This window comes from Carcharhinus amblyrhynchos, unplaced genomic scaffold (assembly GCF_965287045.1).
Source record: "Carcharhinus amblyrhynchos unplaced genomic scaffold, sCarAmb.v2.hapA scaffold_38, whole genome shotgun sequence".
NCBI classification, from domain to species: Eukaryota; Metazoa; Chordata; class Chondrichthyes; order Carcharhiniformes; family Carcharhinidae; genus Carcharhinus; species Carcharhinus amblyrhynchos.
In genome coordinates, this window is record NW_027649779.1 from 73,786 (window position 1) to 98,246 (window position 24,461).

General features: G+C 40.8%; 1 protein-coding gene across 1 annotated transcript in view; it reads left to right on the forward strand.

Annotated features, from left to right (window-relative positions):
- LOC145362339 (Ig heavy chain Mem5-like) overlaps positions 1-24,461 on the forward strand; it is a 57,628-nt gene that overhangs the window by 13,364 nt on the left and 19,803 nt on the right. Inside the window, exons 2-4 of the mRNA XM_080218411.1 lie at positions 12,275-12,607; positions 13,776-13,811; positions 23,897-24,202. Of these exons, the coding sequence (XP_080074537.1) occupies positions 12,275-12,607; positions 13,776-13,811; positions 23,897-24,202 (675 nt within the window). The remainder of the gene's footprint in view (positions 1-12,274; positions 12,608-13,775; positions 13,812-23,896; positions 24,203-24,461) is intronic.

The following is a 24,461-nucleotide window of genomic DNA, read 5'->3' on the forward strand; positions in this document are numbered from 1 at the left end:
TAAGTCAGTAATATAATCATTGTTTATTTCCCACAAGAAAGGAACGTTTTGATTTGTATTCTTTCTCAGCAAATATTTTAAATGAATGCACTGTTTACTATGTGATTAAACAATATCAGAAACTAGTAAAATGGCCAGGTGCTATTTCATTTTTGTAACTTCCAAATAAATGCCCTTTCAACAATTAAAGCCATGTTGTGAGCTACTGCAAGATCTGCATGGAGGAGATTTTAATGTTCCCAACCCCTCAGTCCAATGAGATCAGTGTAATGGCCCCAAAATGGAAATAATTAAAAGTAGAAGAAAACCATACAACTGCCTTGAACAGCGCGGATTCTTGGAATATTCTCAGTGCTCTGCCCGTCTCTTACATTTGATTAGATCCATGTTCTGTTGTGCAGCAGAATCTGATTTCGACCATTTACCAGTCCCTCTCGTAGCTGCCAATCTGTGAAGAAATGACCCGTTCATAACCTGGTTCAGTGGAAGATAAAACATTTATTCTTGTGATATTGTGTAATATGCCGCGAAGTCCTGATGTCCTGTTTTCACACTACCAGTGAATGTTAGACAGCCGGTGGCTGATAAAATGAGCTGCAATGATCTGGATGCTGAGGGAGAACTTTCCTGATCCCTGTGTCCGTTCTGACTCATTAAATTCTCTGTCCAAAGTCGATTTTAATTTCATGTTTCTCTGTCAAGTAATCATAAGTCAACCAGTTTTCTTTCACCGTTAATTTTCACAGGGTTAAGTAGCTATTGGGGAAATATGAGGTGTAACATTGCATCATATGAGGATTTTCATTTTTGAATGTATTTGTGAGTTGTACGGTGACATCTTTGTTAGCACTTCTGCTTTATAGCGCCAGGGACACAGTTTCAATTCCAGATTTTGGTCTAAGTGGAATCACTACCTGTGTGGAGTCTGCACATTCTCCAATTGTCAGCCTATTTACTCACACTGTCAAATAATGTGTCGCTTAGGTTGATTGGCGATGATAAATTGACCCATAATGTCAAGGGATTTAGCTGGGAATGTAGTTGGGTGTTGATGATAGGGCCTGAATAGAAATGGCATTGGTGCGGGCCCGATAGGCCAAATGGCCTCCTTATGCTCTGTACAGATTCTATGAACATGGGCACGGCTGGATGACCAGAATTTATTGGCCACCTCTTGCCAAAGACAATGGAGAGCCAACCACATTGCCGTGGCTCTGGAATTGCAGATAGGCCAGACCAGTTAAGGATGGCAGATTCCCTTCTCTAAAATACATTAGTGAAGCGAATGGATTTTTTGTTACACAATCGACAATGATATCATGATCATAAGTAGGTTCTTATTTCCAGATGTTTTCACTGAACTTAAATTCTACCGTCTGCTGTTCTGGGATTCGAAGCCAGGTCCTGAATGCATTAGTTCAGCTGGTGGATGAATTGTCAGTGACACTAACAGTCGACCATTGCTTCTCTTCTTAATATACCTGGTCTCAAATTACAGTGATAGCTATCCACACCGGAAATACAATCACCCCAGTATTTAGTTACATAAATCGATAATAATTCCTCTAATTAATTATATTTTTGCTGCAATGTATTAGACTCAAAATTATTGAAAATCAGACAGACGTATTTATCCTGATAAGGTAATGTCATCTTCTTTATGTTTATTCCATTGTGAAGGGGTGCAGAAATGAAGGGACTTAATTTACAATTTTTTTTTCTCTCTAATACAGATGCTCAAATGCAATTTCACCTCTTGGACTATCGAAGACGTTACAATGGATTTCACTGTTACTGCCTGAGTGTTAGTCTGTCTCTTGAATGTTCCAGCGCCAGCAATCAATTAACTGGGAATAATTCTCTGTATTTTGTTTGATTTCATTTGATTTATTATTATCATATATGTAAGTACACAGTGAAAATTATTCATTCTTGCACACTATACAGACGGAGCATACCGTACATAGGGAAGGACGGGAGAGAGTGAAGAATGTTATGTTGCAGTCATAGCTAGGGTCTAGAAAAAAAGAATCAATTTAATGCGAAGTGGATCCATTCAGTAATCTGATTGCAACAGTAAAGAAGTTGTTTTTGAATCAGTTTGTACGTGTCCTCAGATTTTGTACCTGTCCCCGATGGCAAAAGATGATTCAGTATGCCCGGGGTGCCTGACATTTTATTTTCATAGTTCATTTTTCATATTTTATAAAATGTCGAATCGGAGGTTGTATTGACTCAGCTCGAGGCAGAAACCGGGCGTCCCTCAGGCTCCCTGAAACTGATCTGTAAAGACATAGCGTTCAAAATTGGCAGCAACAGGATGGTCTGGGTCTGACCAGTCCCTGGCCAGTGTTCACAGTGTCTTCTTCAGTATGATAGTCATGGAACAACCTACAATTTCTCTGCCCCATGGATTCAGAATCAATTTGCTCCGCACAAAGACACTTCAAACAACGTAAAGAGGAAATCCTGGAAAATCTCAGCAACTCTGGCAGCATCAGTAAGGAGAGAGAAGCTTTCTCAAAAGGTCACTTGGACTCGAAACGTCAGCTCTTTTCTCTCCTCACAAATATTGCCAGACCTGCTGAGAGTTTCCAGTATTTTGTCTTTTGGTTTCAATTTGCTGTAATTTGCTTTTATATTTCAAATGACATTTTCTCTTTAGAAATAACTGGAAATGGAAGATCCCTATATTTATCCTGTCTGTCCTACAGAGACTCCAGTTCCATTGTGATGAAAATGACTCTTAGCCACTACTGAAATTGCCGGATAGGCCAGTCATTTGTATCAAAGCTGCTATAGAAAATCAAATAATAAAATCATCCAGAGGGCAGGTTTCAACAAGGTGGTTCACAATCGCCTTCTCAGAAGGGACAACTAAATGTTGGCTTTATCAGTGATGCTCACATCCAGGGGATCAATAACAACAGGGTAAAGTGCTGCAGATTCTGGAAATCTAAAACGACAACAACACAAATGTTACTCAACAGGTCAATGTGTATCATTTGAGAGAAAACTAGATTCATATTAATGATCGATGCCAGGATGCAAAATCTCATTGATATAATTCTAAAGAACAAAACTGTTCTCTCCAATATTCGACATTAATCCCGATTTTTCAAACAAAATCACACATATACGGTCAAGTTGCCACGTCTCGGTTTGTGGTAACATGTTGTACGCAAATTACCTGCTGTATTTGCAACATTACAGCAGTGACAAAATTCAGCAAAAGGACATCTGTGAGTTTTAAGAACAAACAAAGAGCAAAGAACAATACAGCACAGGAGACAGGCCCTTCAGCCTTCCACGCCTGCGCCACTCAAACTTTAGGACGGTATGAGGTCCGGTAAAGTGTTCTATAAATGCAAATTCCACCAAAATGAACGTTGTAATTCTTTGGAAGCGTTGAGATTAAAGCGAACATAGTCAAGCTTGTGCCTGATCATAACATCATAGAATCCCTGCAGTTCAAAAGGAGGCCATTCGGTCTAACAACTCTGCAGTGGCTCTCCAGCAGAGCATCCTACCTGGGTCCAGCCTTCACCCTATCCTGACAACGACGCATAATCACAGGCTAATCCCCCGAACCTAAACATCGTCGAACACTAATAAGAAATTTAGCGTAGGCAAACCACCTTGGACCTGGGAAGGATGATTTGCTGGATAGCTGGTGCAGACTTGATGAACCGAATGGCCTCCTTCTGCACTGTAGGGATTCTATGATTCTACGTTGCACATCATTGGACGATAAGGGGCAATTTATCATAGCCAATCCACCTAACCTGCACATCCTGGGACTGTGGAAGGAAACTGGAGCACGAGGAGCAAACACACATGGACATGGGTCGAATGTGAAAACCACTCACATTCACCCAGGGTTGGAAGCGAACCCGTTCCCTGTGAAGCAGAAAAACTAATTGTATCTCTTAGTGATACCATATTGTTTTTTTTATTCTTCTGTCGTGTGAACGTGATCTCGATTTGTGACAGGAATATTGAGACATCAGATGTTTTTTTTAAAATTAACTTGTCTAGTTTAAACAGACTAAACCTCCAGTCAAATTAACATTCAGTGGAATATCTGTCTGTTCACAGATGTTTTATTAATTGTGACATCCGAACTTTCAGAACTAATTCTGAAATGAAATGTACCATTTTCTTTTAATTAAATACAACTGGTGTTATGAATGTTCAAAAGTTTCTATTCATTTTGAACCAACTGTTAAAATTCTTAAAATAAATCGCTATTTTGAGTTGAAACTGATCAACAAGTGACGGTTTATCTGGTTTTGCTGTCATGAACATTTCATTGTAAACAGTGAGGTATTTATGTAAATAAATATAAAAATAACAATTCCAAATTAGATTGTTGACTGACAAAAACACAACAAATATTTCCCCACCAACACAGCACAGAAATAGAGACAACCATGCAAATCAATCAACGGATTCCAGTAATGATTGTTTTTCACCATTATTTATTCATCAGTTATGTGAGGAAAAATATCATGATGAAATCTATGTTCGAAATTAGGAAATAATCCCTCTGACCCCGAAATAAAATGACACAGAAAACACAGAACATCTCCTGTGTTCCATCTCTTTCTCTGTCTTTCTCTTGTCTGGTTCTGTGTCTTGTCTCTCCACGATGGTTCATCGTCTTCACTCCACAGATAAAGTCAACATCTGTCCAATGTATTCTCTCAGCCAGAGTTACAGGCTACTAAAACATGTAATTAAATTAATTTGAAGCTGTGAGTTAAATGTACTCTAAAAGATCTCTTGAACGTTCCATGATCTTGAAATGCTTGCTACATTTTCTTTTGCATCTAACCTCGGGTGTAGCTAATGGTAAAAATTCGATGTGGCAGCACCAAGGGACATTTCCCTAGATTTAGCCGGTGTGATCCCTGTCCTTGGAGTGTTTGACTGGACAGTGTGGAGGAACATTTACTCTGCATCTCAACTCACTATAGCTGCCTCTTCAATGTTTGATATGACTTTGTCAATATCAAAATTTAATCCGTATGTAATCTCTGTTGTACCTGACCTGGATGTGTTTTATTGGTGTGTAGCCGATTTTTCCCTGTACCTAGCATTTGCGTCCCGAATCTCTAAAGGAAACATACAGGAGAGGTTTTACGCCGAAGAGAGTCCGTTCTCCTTCTGCCTTCATTTTGTTTGAGCTGACTTTGTACAAGGAGGTTCACTCTGTTTCTATACGCGATACTGTTCCGGGAATGTTTGAATTGAATAGTGTATAGGGAGATTCACTTTGTACTGATTCATGCTATTCCTGACTTGGGAGTGTTTAATTTGGCAATGCAGAGGGAATTTTGCATTCTGCAGCTAAGCCCATGTTCCTCCTGTCCTTCCAATTTGTAATGATGAAATCGCCATCTCTGAAAATTTCATGGGGATTAAATTTGTCTTTTTATATTACAGCAAATTTACCCTGTGTCAGCTTATATTATGAGGCTATGTATTTCTTTATTTTTCACTAGAGCCGAAATCATTTTATATTGCATGTCGAATTTTATATTGCCTGTCTCTACTCATATCAGACTGAACCTTTTATCTGTTTGTACTAAGTTAGACGTTTTCCCTGTTTATGTTGTCCGTAATTTTGCTCTTTATATAAAGCGAGATGTTGTCTCTGTTTATATTAATTTAGATATTTCACGGTTTTTATCAAACCAGATTCAGCCTTGTTTCTGAAATTGACCGTGTCCATGTATATATTGCATGAGACATGGTCTCAGTTTTTATTGCACTGGTCAAGGCCAGTATTGATAAAACTGGCTGGAAGAACACAATTCTCCGCATCCTTCTGCAACTGCAAACTCTATGAGATTTTGGGATTTGGAAAAGAAGAAGCGATTTCTGAATTCTAATTCTGCTGACTGCATTCAAAATGGATACCAATTCCTGTGTAGAATGCACTGTCAACAGAGAACAAAAATCAAAGACAATTACAGCACAAGAAAAGGCCCTTCGGCCCTCCAAGACTGCACCAACCAAATACTGTCGACCCAATACTGCCCGTTTCTGGATGCTGCCTGATAGCAATAATTTTATCCCGACATATTATCTCTTCTTCTCGAAGAACGGTGTACTAACACAGGCATAATTCAAATAGAGGTTTACTTAAGTGCAGGAATAACACTGACACATTCTACTGAAATATGTACAGGGTCAGTATCGAACATTACATATCCAGAGAGAATGTGTAGTGAAACGTAAACTGAGTTCTGATCTAGCAGAGTATTAACAGAGCCAGACTGTATTTTAATATAAACAGGGACCTGATCCAACAAAATAGAAATGAGTGAGTGCCGAGTGCCATGTGGGGGTGGTCAAATGCCAGATTCCAATGACACCCACATCCCATGAACGAAACATTTTTAAAAAATGGCATTGTCAATGAAAAGAAAACTGAAACAGTGTATTCTGCAGTTTTACTGATATAGGAGCTTGTGTGACATGGACTGAGACAGTGCCGACTTATTAATGATACTGGACCGAGATTTATATGAGCTGAGATGGTAATAATGACTGGTACAGGATTAAGACATGTTTAATCTGAAACAGAATCCAGAGTGTTAGTGATAACTACTGATACAGAACCCTGACTGATATAAACTAAGACAGAGCCTACTTTATTCGTAATAATTGTTGATACAGAACCGAGACTGGTACACACTGAGATTTGTACAATGCAGCATAGAGAAGGTATTGCACAGTGCAATAAAACTGAGATATGGCGTAGTCTTAAATAATCAAACACATTGATGGTGCAGCGTTAACTTAGACATGACTTAGACGTGACTAATGAACTATTAGCATAGTAACTGTGGCAGAACCATGTATAACGGATGAAGACTGTATTTCCAGTTTAGTATACAGTGGCAAATGTTGTGAGGCAGTAAGAATTAAGATACAGCCTCTTGTCAGATTAGAAGAGATATGGCTAAGTGTGATCATAACTTAGAAATCATAATATTAACAGGGGCGCTACCTCATATATGAGTACCTGAAATTGAGCCGAGTGCAGGAAAAGAAAATTTAGATAGGAGCTCCTGGAATGTGATCCAGGCAGAGCCTAGTGTAACACAGACAGAGTCAGAGGCGAGTTGAGTATAGACAGAAATATAATAGTTTAAAATTAGAAAAACACACATAGAAAATTACAGCTCAGAATCAGGCCTTTTGGCCCTTCTTGTCTGTGCCGAACCATTTTTTTGCCTAGTCCCACTGACCTGCACTTGGACCATATCCCTCCACACCCCTCTCATCCATGAACCCGTCCAAGTTTTTCTCAAATGTTAAATGTGACCCTGCATTTACCACTTTATTCGGCAGCTCATTCCACACTCCCACCACTCTGTGCGTGAAGAAACCGCCCCCCCACCCCCAATATTCCCTTTAAGCTTTTCTCCTTTCACCCTTAACCCATGCCCTCTGTTTTTTTTTCCCTAGCCTCCTTATTTCATGAGATTTTGCCGTCACTGGTAAAGTCAACTTTTGTTGCTACATCCTAATTTCCTTTGAGAATGTGGTGACAGGCTTTGGAAAGCTGGTGAGTGGGGTGTTCTTCGACACAGCTACTTTTTCCAGAATGGTATTGATATTTTTGAGTGGCACAAGTCGGGCAAGTAGAGAATATTTAATCGTTTATGTTGCAACAGAGGCCGGTTCATGTGCGATATTGTCCTTTGTTCTTTGTTCATACTCCTCACTTTTGCCTTGTAGATGACGGATAGAGTTTGGGAATTCAGGAAGTCAGCTGTTTACAACAGAAGTCCTGGCATCTGAACTGCTCTTGCAGCCACTTGGTTTAAATGCTTGTTCCAGTTCAGATATTCATGAATTATATTGCCCAGGATGTTGACAGTGAGGGATTCTGCGAGAAAAAATGATACTTAGTGTCAAGGAGAAATCGTTGGAATCTCCCTTACTGGAGAAGATCATTGCCTGCCACTTGTGTGGCATCAATGTTACTTGCCACTCATTAGCCCAAGACTGAATGTTTTCTCAGCCTTGCTTCATATGGACGCAGACTGTGTCAATACCTGAGGAGTTGGAACTGGTGTTGAACTTTGTTGTGTCCTCAACGAACATCCCACACATGAATGTTGATGATGGCTGAAGCTTGGGGCTACGTCACTAAGCTGAAAAATTCCTGCAAAGCTCTGTGACTGAGATGATTGACCATTAACATCCACAACCATCTTCCTTTGTGTTCCAGCCAGTGGACTGTGTTCCCTCTGATTCCCATTAACTGCAGTGGTGGTGAACTGCCTTCTTGAACCGCTGCAAAACCTGCAGTGTAGGTACTCCCATGGTGCTGTTAGGGAGGGTACTCATGGACTCCAACACAGCGACAGTATAGGAATGGTAATATATGTTCAAATCAGGTTGATGAGAGTCTTGGAGTGGAATTTTCAGGCAGGGTTGTTCCAATCCACTGATCATCATCAATTAATACAGATAAACAATTCTTTCACCAATTATATCCAGCACTTTGGGGGAAAAAAAAACAAACTACTGCGGATTCTGGAAACTGAAACAAAAGCAATAAGTTCTGAAAAAATCTCAACAGATCTGACAGTACCTGTTGAGAGAGAATAAAGCCAACATTTTGAGTCAGGAAAACCGTTTTTTTTATATTTCGAGAAATTTGAAGAGGATGGTTAAATTGGGAAATAATGAGAATGGATAAGGATTAGGAAGTTTTTGTTTGAGGTTATAGTTAGTGATTAAGGTTTGATTTGGTTAGTTAGGATGGAGAAATTGATTATGTCATTTGGTATCAGTATTTGAATGGATGTAAGTTGTGTCTGGCTCGAAATACTGTATATCATCAAAGAGTGACTACTTACACTATTCCCATCTCACAGGAAAGTTATGCAGCATTTCTGACACCTTGTTAAAAACAACGACGTTCTCTACAACGCATTAGGAATACTCTGCCGAAGCGTCTTCCAGACTGGAGACGTTGACTCTATTCTGTCTGCACAGATGTTGTCAGACCTGCTGAGATTTTGCAGCTTTTTTAGTTTGTTTTCATTATTTCATTCTATACATCATACAATTGCAATTTGTTTCGAATGATTTATTGATATGAACATTTATTGACAATATATTGACCTTTTTGTGACCAAGGAATAAAATCTGTCCCAGAATTCAGTGGGGAATGGAATTAATTCAGCCCGAGGATAATGAACAGCTACCCAGCAGCCTCTGTGCTTCATTAACATGTAATCACCTCATCATCACACAGAAAGTCCTGGTACATAGCTGGAGTGTGTGATGGTTTTCAAAATAATGATACGAATGAAACCAGCTGTACCTCATATGAAGTTACTGAATCTTTAAATCACGATCTATTATTATCATGTTTTGGGAAGCAATGTCACACTTGCAGTTGTCCAGTGAGTCTCCCGATATTTCTGTTGTTACTTTATTTATTTCTCACCCTGTTACCTTCACTAATTTGGTTGAGGACATGTTTGGTGACATTTGTACGTCAAAGAGCCACATGTTTCAAATATTACAATCCTCCCTCCTCAAACTAATCATCTTCACTCTTTTTATATTGGATATGAAGATTCAGCATCAGCAGAGAAATGAACCAACCGAGCCGCAGGAATGTTTCCTCCTTCTCTTCGTGAGGATCAGCTTGCAAACTCCAATAAACTCGAGATGGATTCACCCCGACACTTTGGAAGAATTGGAGGGATTAGACTGACACAAATGGAATAAAGGAGCTGATCCAAATTATGAAATAATCAAGTACAAATAGGGGAATGCAGAATAGCATATTTCAATGCCATCTATCAATGTATCCAGGCATATATTCCAAATATTCAAGCATCAAACTATTATTCACCCAATTGTCATTCATTCCTGCATCAACACAGTAAGACATATATTGTTTGTGTAGATTGTGACATAATATTCATTTAATTGATCCAGTGATCCAGAGGCCCAGGGCAATGTTGTGAAGTCAAGAATATAAATCGGGCCATTGCAGAAGGTAGAATCTGAATTCAATTAATAAATCTGGAATAGATACTAATAGTGACCACAGGGATCTCTCAGATTCCCCAATAGAGACAATCTGACATCACTACCTGGTCTCACAAGGATGTGACTCCAGACGGAGAGCAAAATGATGGGTGTTTTAATACCTTCAGAAGTGGCCTCGAGAAGGAATCAGTCCAAGGGAATTTGGGACAGGAGAAACTGCTGGTCTTCTTACCAACTCAAATATTCCATGGAAAAAGTAAGGGAAATAAAACACAACCATACATGTTCATGTATTATCTCTCTGAGACATCTCTCAGTTTGCCTGTGATTCTTTATATCCATCCACCTATCACAATATCCTGATGCATTGGGAAAAAAATAAAATCTTTTTTGTTGCTAACGGGGTGCCAAAGAAGCTGGGTGACTTTCCTTTCTTTAATGTGGGAAAAATCATCTAGATTTACAACTTTTAAAAACTAAAGTGCCTCCAATACTGTTGCTGGGTAGATTTGTATATAAATAGTCCGCATTGACAACATGAAGGGTTTTAAGTTGGCTTGCAGCCAAGCGGTCAGTACTGAGGAAACAGATCTTTGATCTACTGCACAAACAACCCCAGATGTTTCCTGTCAATAACTTTGAGCATTTGACAGCAGCCTGGATTGCTGCCAAATACTGTGTGGGACAGATTAGCGTGAACCTGAATGGACAAAATGGGATTCAGTCCTTTAAACAATAAACGTTTCATTCCCACAAGAAAGATACATTTGAAGTCGTAATCATTGTAATCAAATAGTTTCATTCAATGTCCTGTTCATTATCTGAGTAAATAGAATCACAAAACAATAAAGTGACCTTTTTTATTATTTGTTCAGTTTCCAAGTAAATTTCATTCCAATAATTAATGTTTTTTAACCACTTCATGAAATGAGAGAGAGAGAGATGTTGATGGGACCAATTCCCCAGTGAAGTGAAATCGATGCAATGGCATGAAATAATATTAAAACAACGTCTTAAAACTGACATGAACACCGGGGATTCCTGGAATATTCTGAAAGTTCTGCACGCTATTGAAACAGCAGCGTCTCTTGTACCAGATTTGCACCGTGCTCTGTTGTACAGTATAATCTGATTTCTGTTATTGAACTGTTCCTCTCATAGCTGCCAATGAGTGGAGAAATGAGCAGTTCGTAACCTGATTCAGTGGAAGATAAAACATTTATTCTTGTGGCACTGTGCAATGTGTAATATGTGTTCCCAATACCAGCAAATGTTAGACAGCCCGTGGCCATTAGAATGAGCTGCAATGAACTGGATACTGAAGGAGAACTTTAATGATCTCCATGTCTGTTCCGATTCATTGACTTCTCCGTCAAAAGTCGATTTAATTTTATGTTTCTCTGTCAAAAGGGCTGCCTTCGAGATTCGGGCAGTTTGAAAACAAAACAAGGAATAATTTTGGGTTGTGTGTGAGTTGTTTCTCATCGCCAACCCCAAATTGTACAGTGATAGCCATCCATACTGTAAATAGAATCACTTTGTATGTTCTACACATTTAATGACACAAATCGATGGTATTCCTTCTGATAAATTGTGCTTTATTATTGTAATGTGGCAGAGACACGGAATTGTTGCAAAGTTGTCTAATTTTCCAAAATGTTATTTCATCGTTTTTAGATTTATTTTCTTGTTGGGGGCGTGGTAATAAAATCACCATATTTACAATGGAGTTAGTTATTTAAATAAATAAATGATGAATTGCAATATCACCATCAGAAATAATGGGGACAATACAATGAACATTTTAGTCAAACAAATATCCCGATACAGATGAAATGCCCATTTTAATATTAATCTATTGTAAATCTCCGAGTCCATTCTGTTGGGGGTGTGGAAGGTGGGACGTGGATCCAGGCGCCGCCTCCAGCAGGGAATCAACAGGCGGCGCCTGGAAAGCCGCCCCCTTCTGCCGTGTATTTAAATACCGCTCACTGGGACCGGAACCCAACAGTCCGGGAGCTGGTTTGTTCACAACCATTTCCCCCAAATCACCAGAAAGATGAGGTCTGCCATTTCTCTCAGTTTGTTGCTGACTTTCTTATCTGGTGAGTATTTATTATTACTATTGTTCAAGTCTCTCACTGTTACTGTCTCAGTGTTAGTCTCTCTCTGGAATGTTCCAGAGTCAGCAATCATTTCACTAAGATTAACCGTCTGCGTTTTTGATCTATTTTTACAGGAGTCCAGTCGGAGATTGTGTTGACCCAGCCAGAGGCAGAGACCGGGCGTCCCGGAGGCTCCCTGAAACTGACCTGTAAAACCACCGGATTTGATCTTGGCAGCTATGACATGAATTGGGTCCGGCAAGTTCCCGGGCAGGGGTTGGAGAGGCTGGTGTGGTACAGGAGTTCATCCAACAACTACTACGCCCCAGGGATTAAGGATCGATTTACTGCGTCCAAAGACACTTCAAACAACATCTTCTCTTTGGAGATGACGAGGCTGAAGACCGAAGACACCGCCATCTATTACTGTGCAGGAAAACACAGCGAGAGGAACGAGGGATGGACCCGAACAAGAACAGCCTGAGAGGGAATTCAGCAACTTCCATCATAACCTGAAGGTCAGTATCTGTTTTAAATATAATAATAGCGCCAGTGATCAAAACCAAGACACAAACCACTTCTGACAAACGTAATGTAGTGAAAATTAAACATTAAATCAGGAAAACACACAGACATAATTAGCTGAGATTTTCACTCTGTTTATATTTACTGTTTCAGCTGGATATAATGCTCGTTTTACTATTTCTGATGCTTGGATGAGGCGTTTCTAGATTGTCTTTTTTGTAAACAGCTGCATAAATTGTAAATTACATTCGGAATACTATTTGAAGTAAATATTGAGCGGCAGTGCTGAACAGAGAGTGAGTGCAGTTTTTGTGCGGGTGTGTGTCACTGTGATACAGCAGTGGGGTCACAGTGCTGAGCACAGCGACATCCTCATACAAAAACCTCGTGGAAAGAGATTGCTCAAGTCGGTAATCAGTACCACAGCAGGATTTCCAAAGTAAACGAGGCTTCAAAGAAATAATGTGCGGACGTAATATTAGTTTGTGATTAGGTATAAAACTGTTTCCATAAAATCGATATTGACCGACATGCTCAATCTACACGGAGAGCTTAAAAGCAATCCGATACCCTTTATAAAAATAATGACCAGGTCAAGCTGAAATAACTCACTGATTCGCACTTGGATGAAGCAGAATCAGATTTTTCACAGAGCAGGCGGGCGCAGTATTTGGCATGCTGTGTCTCACTGTGATACCTGGACGGCACGACAGTTACTGTCAATGCAAAAACCCTTCAGCGCTAATTGACCGAGTCTGGGTCAGTGCTTTGTTTTACAATTCAACATTATTTACAGTGTTGTATAATTTATATCCCAGCACTACACAAATAGCGAGAATTAATATGAAAAATTTATGATAACGATTTGATGATCAGTTGCTGTTTTCAATAACTTGATCATGTAATCCTCTGTGAAATACAAAACATTAAGGTTATTTATGTTGAGCGAACGGTATCCACCAGGATAGTAATAATTTGAAAAATGCAATGATTTACATTCCCTCTGGCTTGAGATTTTGTTTAAATACTGATGGATTTCTGTCTCTTTTGTGCAGGGATGTTTATTGTATGGCCCAGCTTAGAGAATGTGACACTGTGACGCTGTGGGCTACTGGGGACAAGGGACCATGGTGACCGTGACTGCAGGTAAGATCCTTGCATTTATTTAGTCAGTGTTTTATTTGAGTTTTTATGTTATATTTTTCTCGATTTTATTAATCCACTTGTTCACTGAAATGTGGTTTGGTGGATTCCGTGCTGAAAATCTTTACAATGTTTCATGTGACCCTGCTTAAATTGGGGTTAATTGATAAAAGGTGAATTCAGTCTCTTGTTGTGATTTTGTGTTTATCTGCTGAGGACATGGTGCGTCCGGGTTACATTAAATGCTTTCCTTTTGTTAAACAGTTTCGGCGTTTCTGCAATGTTTAATCTCGGCGATATCTATTGGCTGCGAGTTGCACCATCTGCTGCGCATGTGTTTGAAATCTAACCCAATCTTAACAAAATATGTTAATGTTTCTGCATTAATGCTATGAACATGTTCGGCTTAATCACAATGCAGGTTTTGTTATGTTATTGCTGTGCTCAGTTTAATTATTAGTTACTTCAGTGATGGGTGGATTGGCTGGATTTTAAATTGAGGTTTTCCGCCAAGGTGAAACTTGATTCTGTTGAAACAGTTTGTAGAATTGAGCTGTTTCTGCATGAACCGGGGTTCAGTCCCTCAGTGATGCATTTTTCTGGTGAGGAGATTGTCTGTCTGGGTGACTTTGAAGAAGTGAAATTTGTGAAATGGTTTGGCAATTCTGCATTGTTCACACTCCGTAATACAGTGCTGTTATACACTTTGTGACTGAATACAAATTCTGTGGGTTTTAAACTATTTGACGTGTGCCTGCACAGAGAATTCAGGCAGGCTTTATTGTATTTGTATTTTTTTTTAATTGGAACTGGTAGTTGCTGGTTAAATCAAACCACGCTTTACGCCACTCGTCCAAAACACTGTTTGCCACTGCATTCCCAATTTGGGGTACGTGCAATGTTTTACCTGATGGCTGCAGCTAAATGTTTAAATTTGTTTGAAATCTTTTTGAAATATGACCCGATATGAATAGAATGTGGTAAAGTGTCAATGTTAATTTGTTGGATATATTTCACCTCCTCGCTATGCTGCTGCTGTTATTCCAGATTTTTGTTTAGTTTAGACATTCATATATTTGTTGACGAGATGGTTTGCCGGATTGGATGTTGAGATTTCCTTTCAATGATATTTCTGATTTTATTGAATGGATACATTCAACAGATTCATTCCCTCAGCGATGTGTTTTGGTGTGTTTCTGTTGAGGAGGTTCCGTGGTTCGGTCACTATGAATGTTAAAATTCGTGAAATGGTTTGGTGTTTCAGCATTGTTTAAACTCGGTGGCACTGAGCAGTTACATGTTTTCTGGTTGAATGCAAACAATCTTTGAGTTTGAAAATCGTTGCAGGGAGAAAACAGGCAGGTTTTGGGAAAAAAATAAACATATTACAGCATTTTTAATAAAAGTTAAACTAACGTTTACAAATTAAAACAAATCATAACATACAACGTTCATTGGGACTCTAAATCGTTGCTGCAACTACAGACTTCTCATTAACAAATTCAATCGTAAAATTAATATAAATTAAATATTTTTAAATCGGTAATATAACTCCATGTTCACCAAAGATTTTTTTGTATTAATATCATTATCCATTAATCCCTCCTAATAGTTCTGCTGTGCTTTGCACACAACTAACATGACCAGAAACGTTTTTAGGCTGGAAATATTTTGTGATAATTCCGGAAACTGTTTCAATGATAACAATCTGTTTCCACAGCAGTGCTCAGTTCATCAAGATACTTTGCATTAATTGATATATCCCAATGAAGTTCGCTTTCACTTAAATACGAATTTTAGAGACTAAAACGTGACTATTTGGTATTTTTGTGTCCGATTATTACATTTTATCTGTGGAGGCGCAGCATTTCTTCCAATTGATTTGTAGTTGGATGTCAAGGTAATTAATCATTAATGTCATCTCAAAATTTTTGGAATGGTTTGGTGTTTCTCAACTGCTTCTGTATTTTTTGAGCACCGTGATCCTGAGCGATTACACTTTTTCCAGCTAAATGAACAAAAAAAAACAAACTCCGTTTAAAAATTATTTTCAGGATAAAACAAACAAGTATCAAAAATAAATGCATGCCAGAGCATTTTATTCATGTTAACTAATTGTTGCAGATTAAAATAAAACATGAATTCTAATTCTTACTGCATCACTATATCTCTGCTGGGGACATTACACTACCCTGAATCTGTTACATTAGATGTGCTCATTTTCAGAAAAAAAAATATTTTATGCCCAATTTTCTAGATTTAAGAGAGAGGTACAGGTAGTTAAAAGTCCAAGGGAATTTTGAAATTTTTATCAGTTTAATTTAAAGTAAGTTATTAATTCTTTGTTGTAATTTGACAATTGACCACTTAGAATCCCACATTTTGAATAAACTTGACAGAGTGAACACAGTTTTCTGACAGGTGGAATTCGTTAACACTAAACAATCGTTCAATTAATGGTGTTTGAATTGCTGTAAGTGTCAATAGAAACTGGATAGAGATTGACAAGTTAGTACATGAAATTCAAAAAGATTAATTTATATACAAATATCACAATAATATCATAATAGTAATATTTGTTCTACGCTTAATCATAGCATCATGGCTCCATTACCACTGAAAACAGAATAAATGTTGAATAAAGATGAATAAATGACAGGATAGAAGAATCGACTCTATTGGAACATTATGTTTAATTCTTATTAATTATTATACTGAAGAAAAAGTCTAGACTTATTTTGTGCATCATGTTTCAATGTTGCAGAGGATTCGAATCAATTGTCCTCATTGAATTTTTCACTGTTCAATTCAGATCTTTTAAATTAATCAATATTTTCAGTCAGTAAATTATCTGGATGATCCAAATTATTCAATCTAAGAAGCAGTTTCATCGATCTCAAACCGCCAGGTCGTTACAGTAAATACAAATACAGAAGCACGCATTTTAACACGTTTGCAGGTTATAATAAGGCGTTGTGAGTAAAAGTGGAAATGAAAAACATTACAACGTGATTCGATTTTAGCAAATGAATTTCAGATGTCTGAATATTTCCATTCAGTAATTTGAAGTTTATTGTTTATGATTTAATTGGAACCTAATTACTTCACAATGTTCGAGGCAAAGGCAAGTTTTGAATGATTGAAAACTGATTTAATTACTGAGTGCAAATCAGTAACAGGAGAACTAACTGCCAATTAACAATAACAAAATATAATATTGGTGCTAATTAATTCAAAACAAAAGACCTTGAATATAGCGCTGGTGTACAAAATACAATCCGTTTTAGAGAATATTTAATTGTATCGAAAATGAATTCAGAAACATAACATGTCTTTACTCAGCTCTGCTCAGCTCGATAAAGTATTTTGCCTTGATTATTGCGTTGACTACATTTAATTAAGAAATTAGTTCGAATCATGCAATGATTTTCAATGTTAACATTTCCATGTTTGTTTAATTCTTATAATGTTACGGCATCTCTGTGAGGGACATTGAACTGCCCTGAAACTAATATTTTTGATTGCTCATTTTCAGCGAAATTACATCTTTACGAGAGGTGACACAGATAGAGAGAAATAATTAAAAGTCAAGGATTTTTTTTTAATTTTCAAATGAATATCAGTTTCATTTAAAATAGGTCATTGGTTTTCTGTTGTTGTACGTTGACCATTGATCAATGAGAATCCAACAGTTTGAATGAAATTGACAGATTGAACAGATCTTTCTGCTGGGAACTCGGCTGTTGCACCGTTTGTGTCTCAGCGTGTGGTCACTGTGTTGGGACCAGGAATCTGTCTGACTGGTTATAAACCTTCTGGCCCCTTCTGCTGTATTTCGGGGACTGAAATTTGATTTATTTCTTCAAGAAACTTGTAACTCTGAGATTTGTGACAGTTTGACTTGATATTTGACTCGGCGTCTCAGAAAGGAGATCCCTGAAGCATATTGCCACCATCAGAGAGCAGAAACTTCACACTGTAGAGGGGAGAATTGGGTGATTTTTAAGCAGTGATGTACCGGCCTTGGGAATGTTCGGTGAACAAGTACAAAGTGAGATTTACTATATTGTGTTCCATATTACAGCAATCCCTGAACTGTTTAGTATGACAGTTGAAGCGCCTAATTCATTTGCATCTTTTTTTAAATCTTCTAAAGGCATTTTAGAGTCATTTGCTCGGCCAGAATTTTTAATCTTCCCTAATTGTTCCTTGAGAAAGTGTTGATTTGAAACATCCTTGAATAACTGCAGTCCATATGCTGCAAACATCCACTCTGCTGTTTAGGCAGAAAGTTCCAGGATTTTGACCAAGCGACTATGAATGAATTGAGATGTTGTTTCAAGTCAGGATGGTGTGTGTTTTGGAGGGGAGCTTGCAGGTGATAGCGTTCATTGTGGCTGCTGCCCTTGTCCTGTTAGGATGTAAATGCAGCGGGTTTGGACAGTGTAATCTATGGAGCCTTGGTGAGTTGCTGCAGTGCATGTTGTATATAATACACACAGTGCTGACACTGCTTGTTAGTGATGGAGAGAATGAATAAGGTGAATGAGGGGGCGGATAACTTTGTGGGTGAATTTACCCTGGATTGTCTCAAATTTCGTGAAATTTTGCAAGTTTCACTCATTGAGGAAAGAGGAAATTATTTAATTGTGAGTGACTTGTGAAAGATTTAAATGTTTTTTCCAGCCATTGGCCCACAGTCCGTATTGTGCTCACTTGTCACTCCCACTTACTGTGTGAGTGGGTGAGTATGTGTGGAGTGATTGTGCTTTTCCAGACTGAATCAGCCAGATAGAGGCTTACACACATCACACACACAAATACACACATACACACTCTCATATTCTCTCTCACATGCACACATATATACACACACTTACTTGCTCTCTCATATGACATTTCTCAAACACATTCTCTTTCTCTCATGTTCTACATACTCTCTCTCACTTACAAATAAATACATACACTCGCTCTCTCAATCGTTCTTTCTCTCAAACATCACCTCTCTCACACGCACACAGTGTCTCCATCTCTTACACACGAACACACATGTATAGACAATGTATCTCTCTTAAACTCTCCACCTATCACAGACACATGTTCTCTCAATAATTATTTCACTCATACGCACTCAAGCATACACCCTGTCTATTTTTTACACTTTTTTCTCACTCACACAAACTTTGCCCTCCCCTCCACACACACACACACACACACACACACACATATCGCTTCTATCACCCACACACATTGCACTCATCATTCTCACTCACACACGATCCCATGCAAACTTTCACACACTCATGAGCAGTTTATTTTGCTTTCCAATAGACACACTGTCCCCTCTTGCAAACGCAGCTCACTGGCTCGCACGCGTGCAAACACAGTATATCACAGATAGGCACCTTCACACACACACACACATACACACACACACACACACACACACACACAGTCATACACACAAACACTCTCACCCTCCCTCCCTGGCACACAGAACCAAGCACACTCTCACACACTTTCCATCTCACATACGTAAGAGAGACTGTCATTGATACCAAAGAACAGAATCATAGGATCCTGCAGTAGAGAAGGAGGCCATTCAGTCCATCGAGTCTGCACTAGCAGCAGTCCCACCAATGCCCCATCCTCATAACCACATGTATTTACCCTAACTAGTCCCCCTGAAACTAAGGGACAATTTAGCACGCCAATCCACTGACCCCGCACATCTTTGGTCTGTGGGAGGAAACAGGAGCACCCAATGAAACCCAAGCAGACACGGGGTGGACTTGCTAACTCCACACACAATGACCCATATCGGGAATTGAACTGTGAGGCGGCGGCGCTAATCACTGTGCCACAGCGCCCATCCACGTTACTCCCCGCCGCCCCCTTCCCCTCCCCTGTAACATTTGAATGAGGGTGGGATCGAGGAGCCCGAGTAAAACACAAGTGAATCAGTTACAGAGGGAAATTCTTCTCTGTTTGGAGTCATATTTAGCACAAAGCAAGGTGGTAATGGTTGTTGGAGGTCAAACATCTAAGTTGAGATATCACTGAAGGAGTTCGGCAGGGGACTGTTCTGGGTCCAACAATCTTCTATTGCTTCATCAATGACACATTCCATCCAACATGAGGTCAGAAGTAGGTATTTCCATGTGTTACACCGGACAGAAAGACACAATCAATAAGAAGGGATCTGGCTGAGACTAAGTCCGCCTGGCTCCCCAATACTGGTGTAAACTTGGTGTTTGATTCCTGTGTGACCCTAGTTTTGCTGGAAGCTTCCCTTCCAGCTCCCTCAGTCTGTCTATTTGTTCACTGATCCGTGTTTCTGAAAGAAAGGCCCCGACATTAAAGCAGCTGCCCGGTGATCTACACTGATTCCTGACTTTACACAGCCCTGTTACTGAAAGCTGATCAATGGAGAGAATCGGGAAAAGATCGATGGAGAGGGAGAGGAGGAGGTGGCTCACTGACTCTCTCACCCTCACCCACACTGACTCACTCACCCTCAATCTCTCATCCTCACTCAAATAACTTCACTCACTCACCTTATCTTACCTACCTTCTCTCGCTGACACACTCTCATTCACTCACCCTCACTCACTCAACCTCACTCACTCAACCACAATCACTCACCCTCACTCTCTCATTCACGCTTACTCATTCGTCCTCACCCACTCACCCTTGCTCACTCATCCACCCTCACACACACTCACCCTCACACACACACCCTCACACACATTTACCCTCACACACACTCACCCTCACACACTCACCCTCACACACCCTCACCCTCACACACCCTCACCCTCACACACACTCACCCTCACACACTCACCCTCACACACCCTCACCCTCACACACCCTCACCCTCACACGCACTCACCCTCACGCACTCACCCTCACGCACTCACCCTCACACACTCACCCTGACTCACTCACCCTGACTCTCTCGGCCTCACGCACTCGCCCTCACGCACTCGCCCTCACGCACTCGCCCTCAGAAACTCACTGATCCTGATTCACCCTGAGTCAGTCACCCTCACACACTCACTCACAATCACTCACTCATATTCGCTCATTCACTCTCATCCATTCTCAGTCACTCACCCACAAGCACTCACACACCCTCATTCAACTTCGCACATTCACTCAAACACACGCCCTGACTCACTCATCCTCGCACCCTCACTCACTCACAATCACTCACTCATCTTCGTTCACTCACTCTCATCTATCCTCACTCACTCACCCACACTCACCCACAAACACGCATTCAACCTCACTCGTTCACCCTCAATCTCACATCCTAACTCTCTCATTCTCACACCCTCACTGACTCACTCACATTCACTCACTCTCTCACCCTCAGTCACGCACCCACATTCACTCACCCTCACGCACTCACCCTCATGCACCTTCATTAACTCACTGCCACTCAGCCACCTACACTCATACACCATCACTCACTCAACCTCACTCACTAAACCTCACTCACTGACTTCGACCCTCAGTCAGTCACTAACATTCATACTCACCTTCATTCACTGATCCCACTAATCCACCCTCATTCACCCAGTCTCACTCACTCTCACTCACTCACCCCATTCACTATCACTCACTCACTCACTTCACTTACCCACCCTCACTCATCCAGTCTCACTCACACTCACTCACCCCCACAGACTCAAGCTCAATGACCGTCTCTCTGTCTTGCTCTGAATTACGCCCGGTCACCCATTCAAACTCACTCAGACACACGCACATACATTCACTCACACACCCTCACATACTCATCATCACTCAACTTCACTACCCTAACTCACAAATCCTCAATCACTCATCCTCATCAAACACCTTCACTCACTCACCCTCACTGTCCCACCCATCCACATTCATTCTCCCTCACACACTCTCACACAACACCCTGACTCACTCACTCTCACCCCTCACTTACACAGTTACATTCACTCCCTCACCCTCATTCACTCAATCTCACTCACTTTCACTCACCCACCTCCACTAACCATCACACATCCTCACTCACTCTCCCTCATTCTTTCAATCTTGCTTACCTTCAATCATCTAGCCATCTTCACTCACATTCAGCCACCTTCACTCCATACCCTCTCTCACACACCCTCATTTACTCGCGCTCTCTCACCCTCACCCACAATTACTCACCCTCAGTCACTCATCATCACTCAAAGAACTTCACTCACTCACCTTCCGTCACACGTACACCATCACTCATCCACTCTCACTCATCTAATCACTCACACTCACATTCTCTCACTCACACTCACTAAAACTGTGTGGGGAAGGTCTGCAATGGGAGAGAAGAAAGATCTCAAGCGGCCGTTTGGTGTTCAAAGGTGGGAGCTGCCCTGGGAGTGCAGAGAGCTGGAGGGAATCGCTCGGGGCTCGGGGCCAGGGGCAATGGCAAAGAGTCAGGGGAGAACAGGAGGCGTGGGAAATGGCAGAGAGCCGTGGGTGGGGGTAGGGCAGAGAGCCGGGGGAAACAGCAGAGAGCTGGGGGAAGGGCAGAGAGGCCGGGGAAAGGGCACACAGCCGGGGAACAGGGCGGAAAGCCAATGGAAAGGGTAGAGAGAGAGGAGAAAGGACAGGGAGCAGGGGGAAAGGGCAGAGAGACCAGTGAAAGGGGGGAGAGCCGAAAGGAAGGACAGAGAGATGGGGAAAAGGGTAGAAAGACCAGGGAGAGGGAAGAGAACTAGGAGAAAGGCAGGGAGGCACGAAAAAGGGCACGGAGGCAGGAGAAAGGCCAGAGAGCCGAGAGAAAGGGCAGACAGCCCAGGGGAATGGGCAGGAGAGTCGGGGGGAGGTCAGAGAGCCGGGGGAAAGGAGAAAGAGGTTAGGGAGCAGAGACAGAGGGCGGAGAGCTGAGGGAAAGTGTAGGGGACTGAGGGAAAGAGCAGAGAGCCGGGCGACAGGGCACAGAGCTGGAGGGAAGTGTAGAGAGTCAGGTGGAAATACAGAGAGCCGGATAAATGAGAAAACGAGCCACCATGAAAGTCAGAGAGCCAGTGGAAAGGGCAAGGAGCTGGGGAAAATGGGCAGAGAGCGGGTGATGGACGGGCGGAGTGAGGGGGTTCAGAATAGAGCTAGCACCACAATCAGCTGGTCTGTAATCTCAGTGAATGATGGAGGAGACTTCAGGGCCCGAATGGCCAACTCCTGCTATTAATGTATGATCCTTCAATTAGACAATGTTGCATTTATTTGAATTTATAATCACATTTAGAGTTTCCTGATCATTCAGTAAGTATTCATTCCGGAGGTATTTTTGAAGCAAAGTCACTAATCTCCGTTTTGTGGAGTGAGAGGCAGTGAGTTGGAGAGAGGAAGGGGCACCAATCAGTTTGAACACAGGCAATTTCCAAAACTAGTGTGGAGATGCCGGAGTGAGGTTGGTGTGGGCACAGTAAGGATTCTCACAACACCGGGTTAAAGTCCAACAGGTTTATTTGGAATCACAAGCTGTTGGAACTCCCTCATCAGGTGAGTGGATGATTTGAATGAAGAGACAACTTCTTCATCACAAAGTGTTGGTGTTTGAGAAATAAATAGTTGCTGCAACAATTGAGACAATCTTTGCTCTTCTCTGTTAATCCAATGAGTGATATGCCATTTTGACACTCTATGAATGTATTTTTCTTCTTAATTTGCTAGAGGTGGAGACAAGGATGTCAGTTTCTTCAGAGATGACTTTTCCCAATTGATAGAAATAACACAATCTGAAAGGTAGATATAGGATTAAATCTGGAAATATTAGGATAAGTTCATAATTCTAATCAATGTTCGGGATAGAAGCACAAAAATAGAAGCAGGAGTGGTCATTTAGACCTCTGAGCCTACTCCGCCATTCACTTTGGTCAGATCTCATCAATTTCCTGATCATATCTATTGCCGATATCCCTCATCAATATCCTGATCATACCTAGAACCCATATAACACCAAGAGCTATATCTAATATAGAAACATATTTGTAACAACATGTTTGATGACTTAATAAACGCAAATGAGAGTCTAACTTGTTCAATCGGCTATTCTTTCCCAGCGACACCGTCTCCGCCCACTCTCTACGGCCTGGTCTCCTCCTGTCAGCAACACAACTCCGACGGCTCCGTCACCTACGGCTGTTTGGCGATGGATTACCTTCCAGATGTCGCCAAACTGACCTGGAAGAAACATGGGCAGGAGATCACCAGTGGGTTTAAGACTTACCCGTCAGTGAGAAACACGAAGGGGACCTACACACTGAGCAGCCAGTTAACCATCACCGACTCAGCGGGAGAATGTCCCAGAATTGACTGTGAGGTTCAACACCGTGATTCAGTCAAGAGAGTTGAAATGCCATGTAAGTGTTGTGAAACCTGGGTAAGAGAGGGGCGCTGTGATTGAACTGTATAAGGCCTTAGTCATAACTGATTTGTAGCAATTTGAAAAATGTAAATTGTGCAAACTCCAGGTAAATATCTACTGACTGATAACTTACTCAGAACGAGAGAACCATCGAAATGTTACGGTGCAGAAGGAGACCATTTAGGCCATCATGTCTGTGCTGTCCAAAAGTGACAACAAAGAAACTAGCCATTCATTTTAAGCCCACTTTCTAGTCCTTG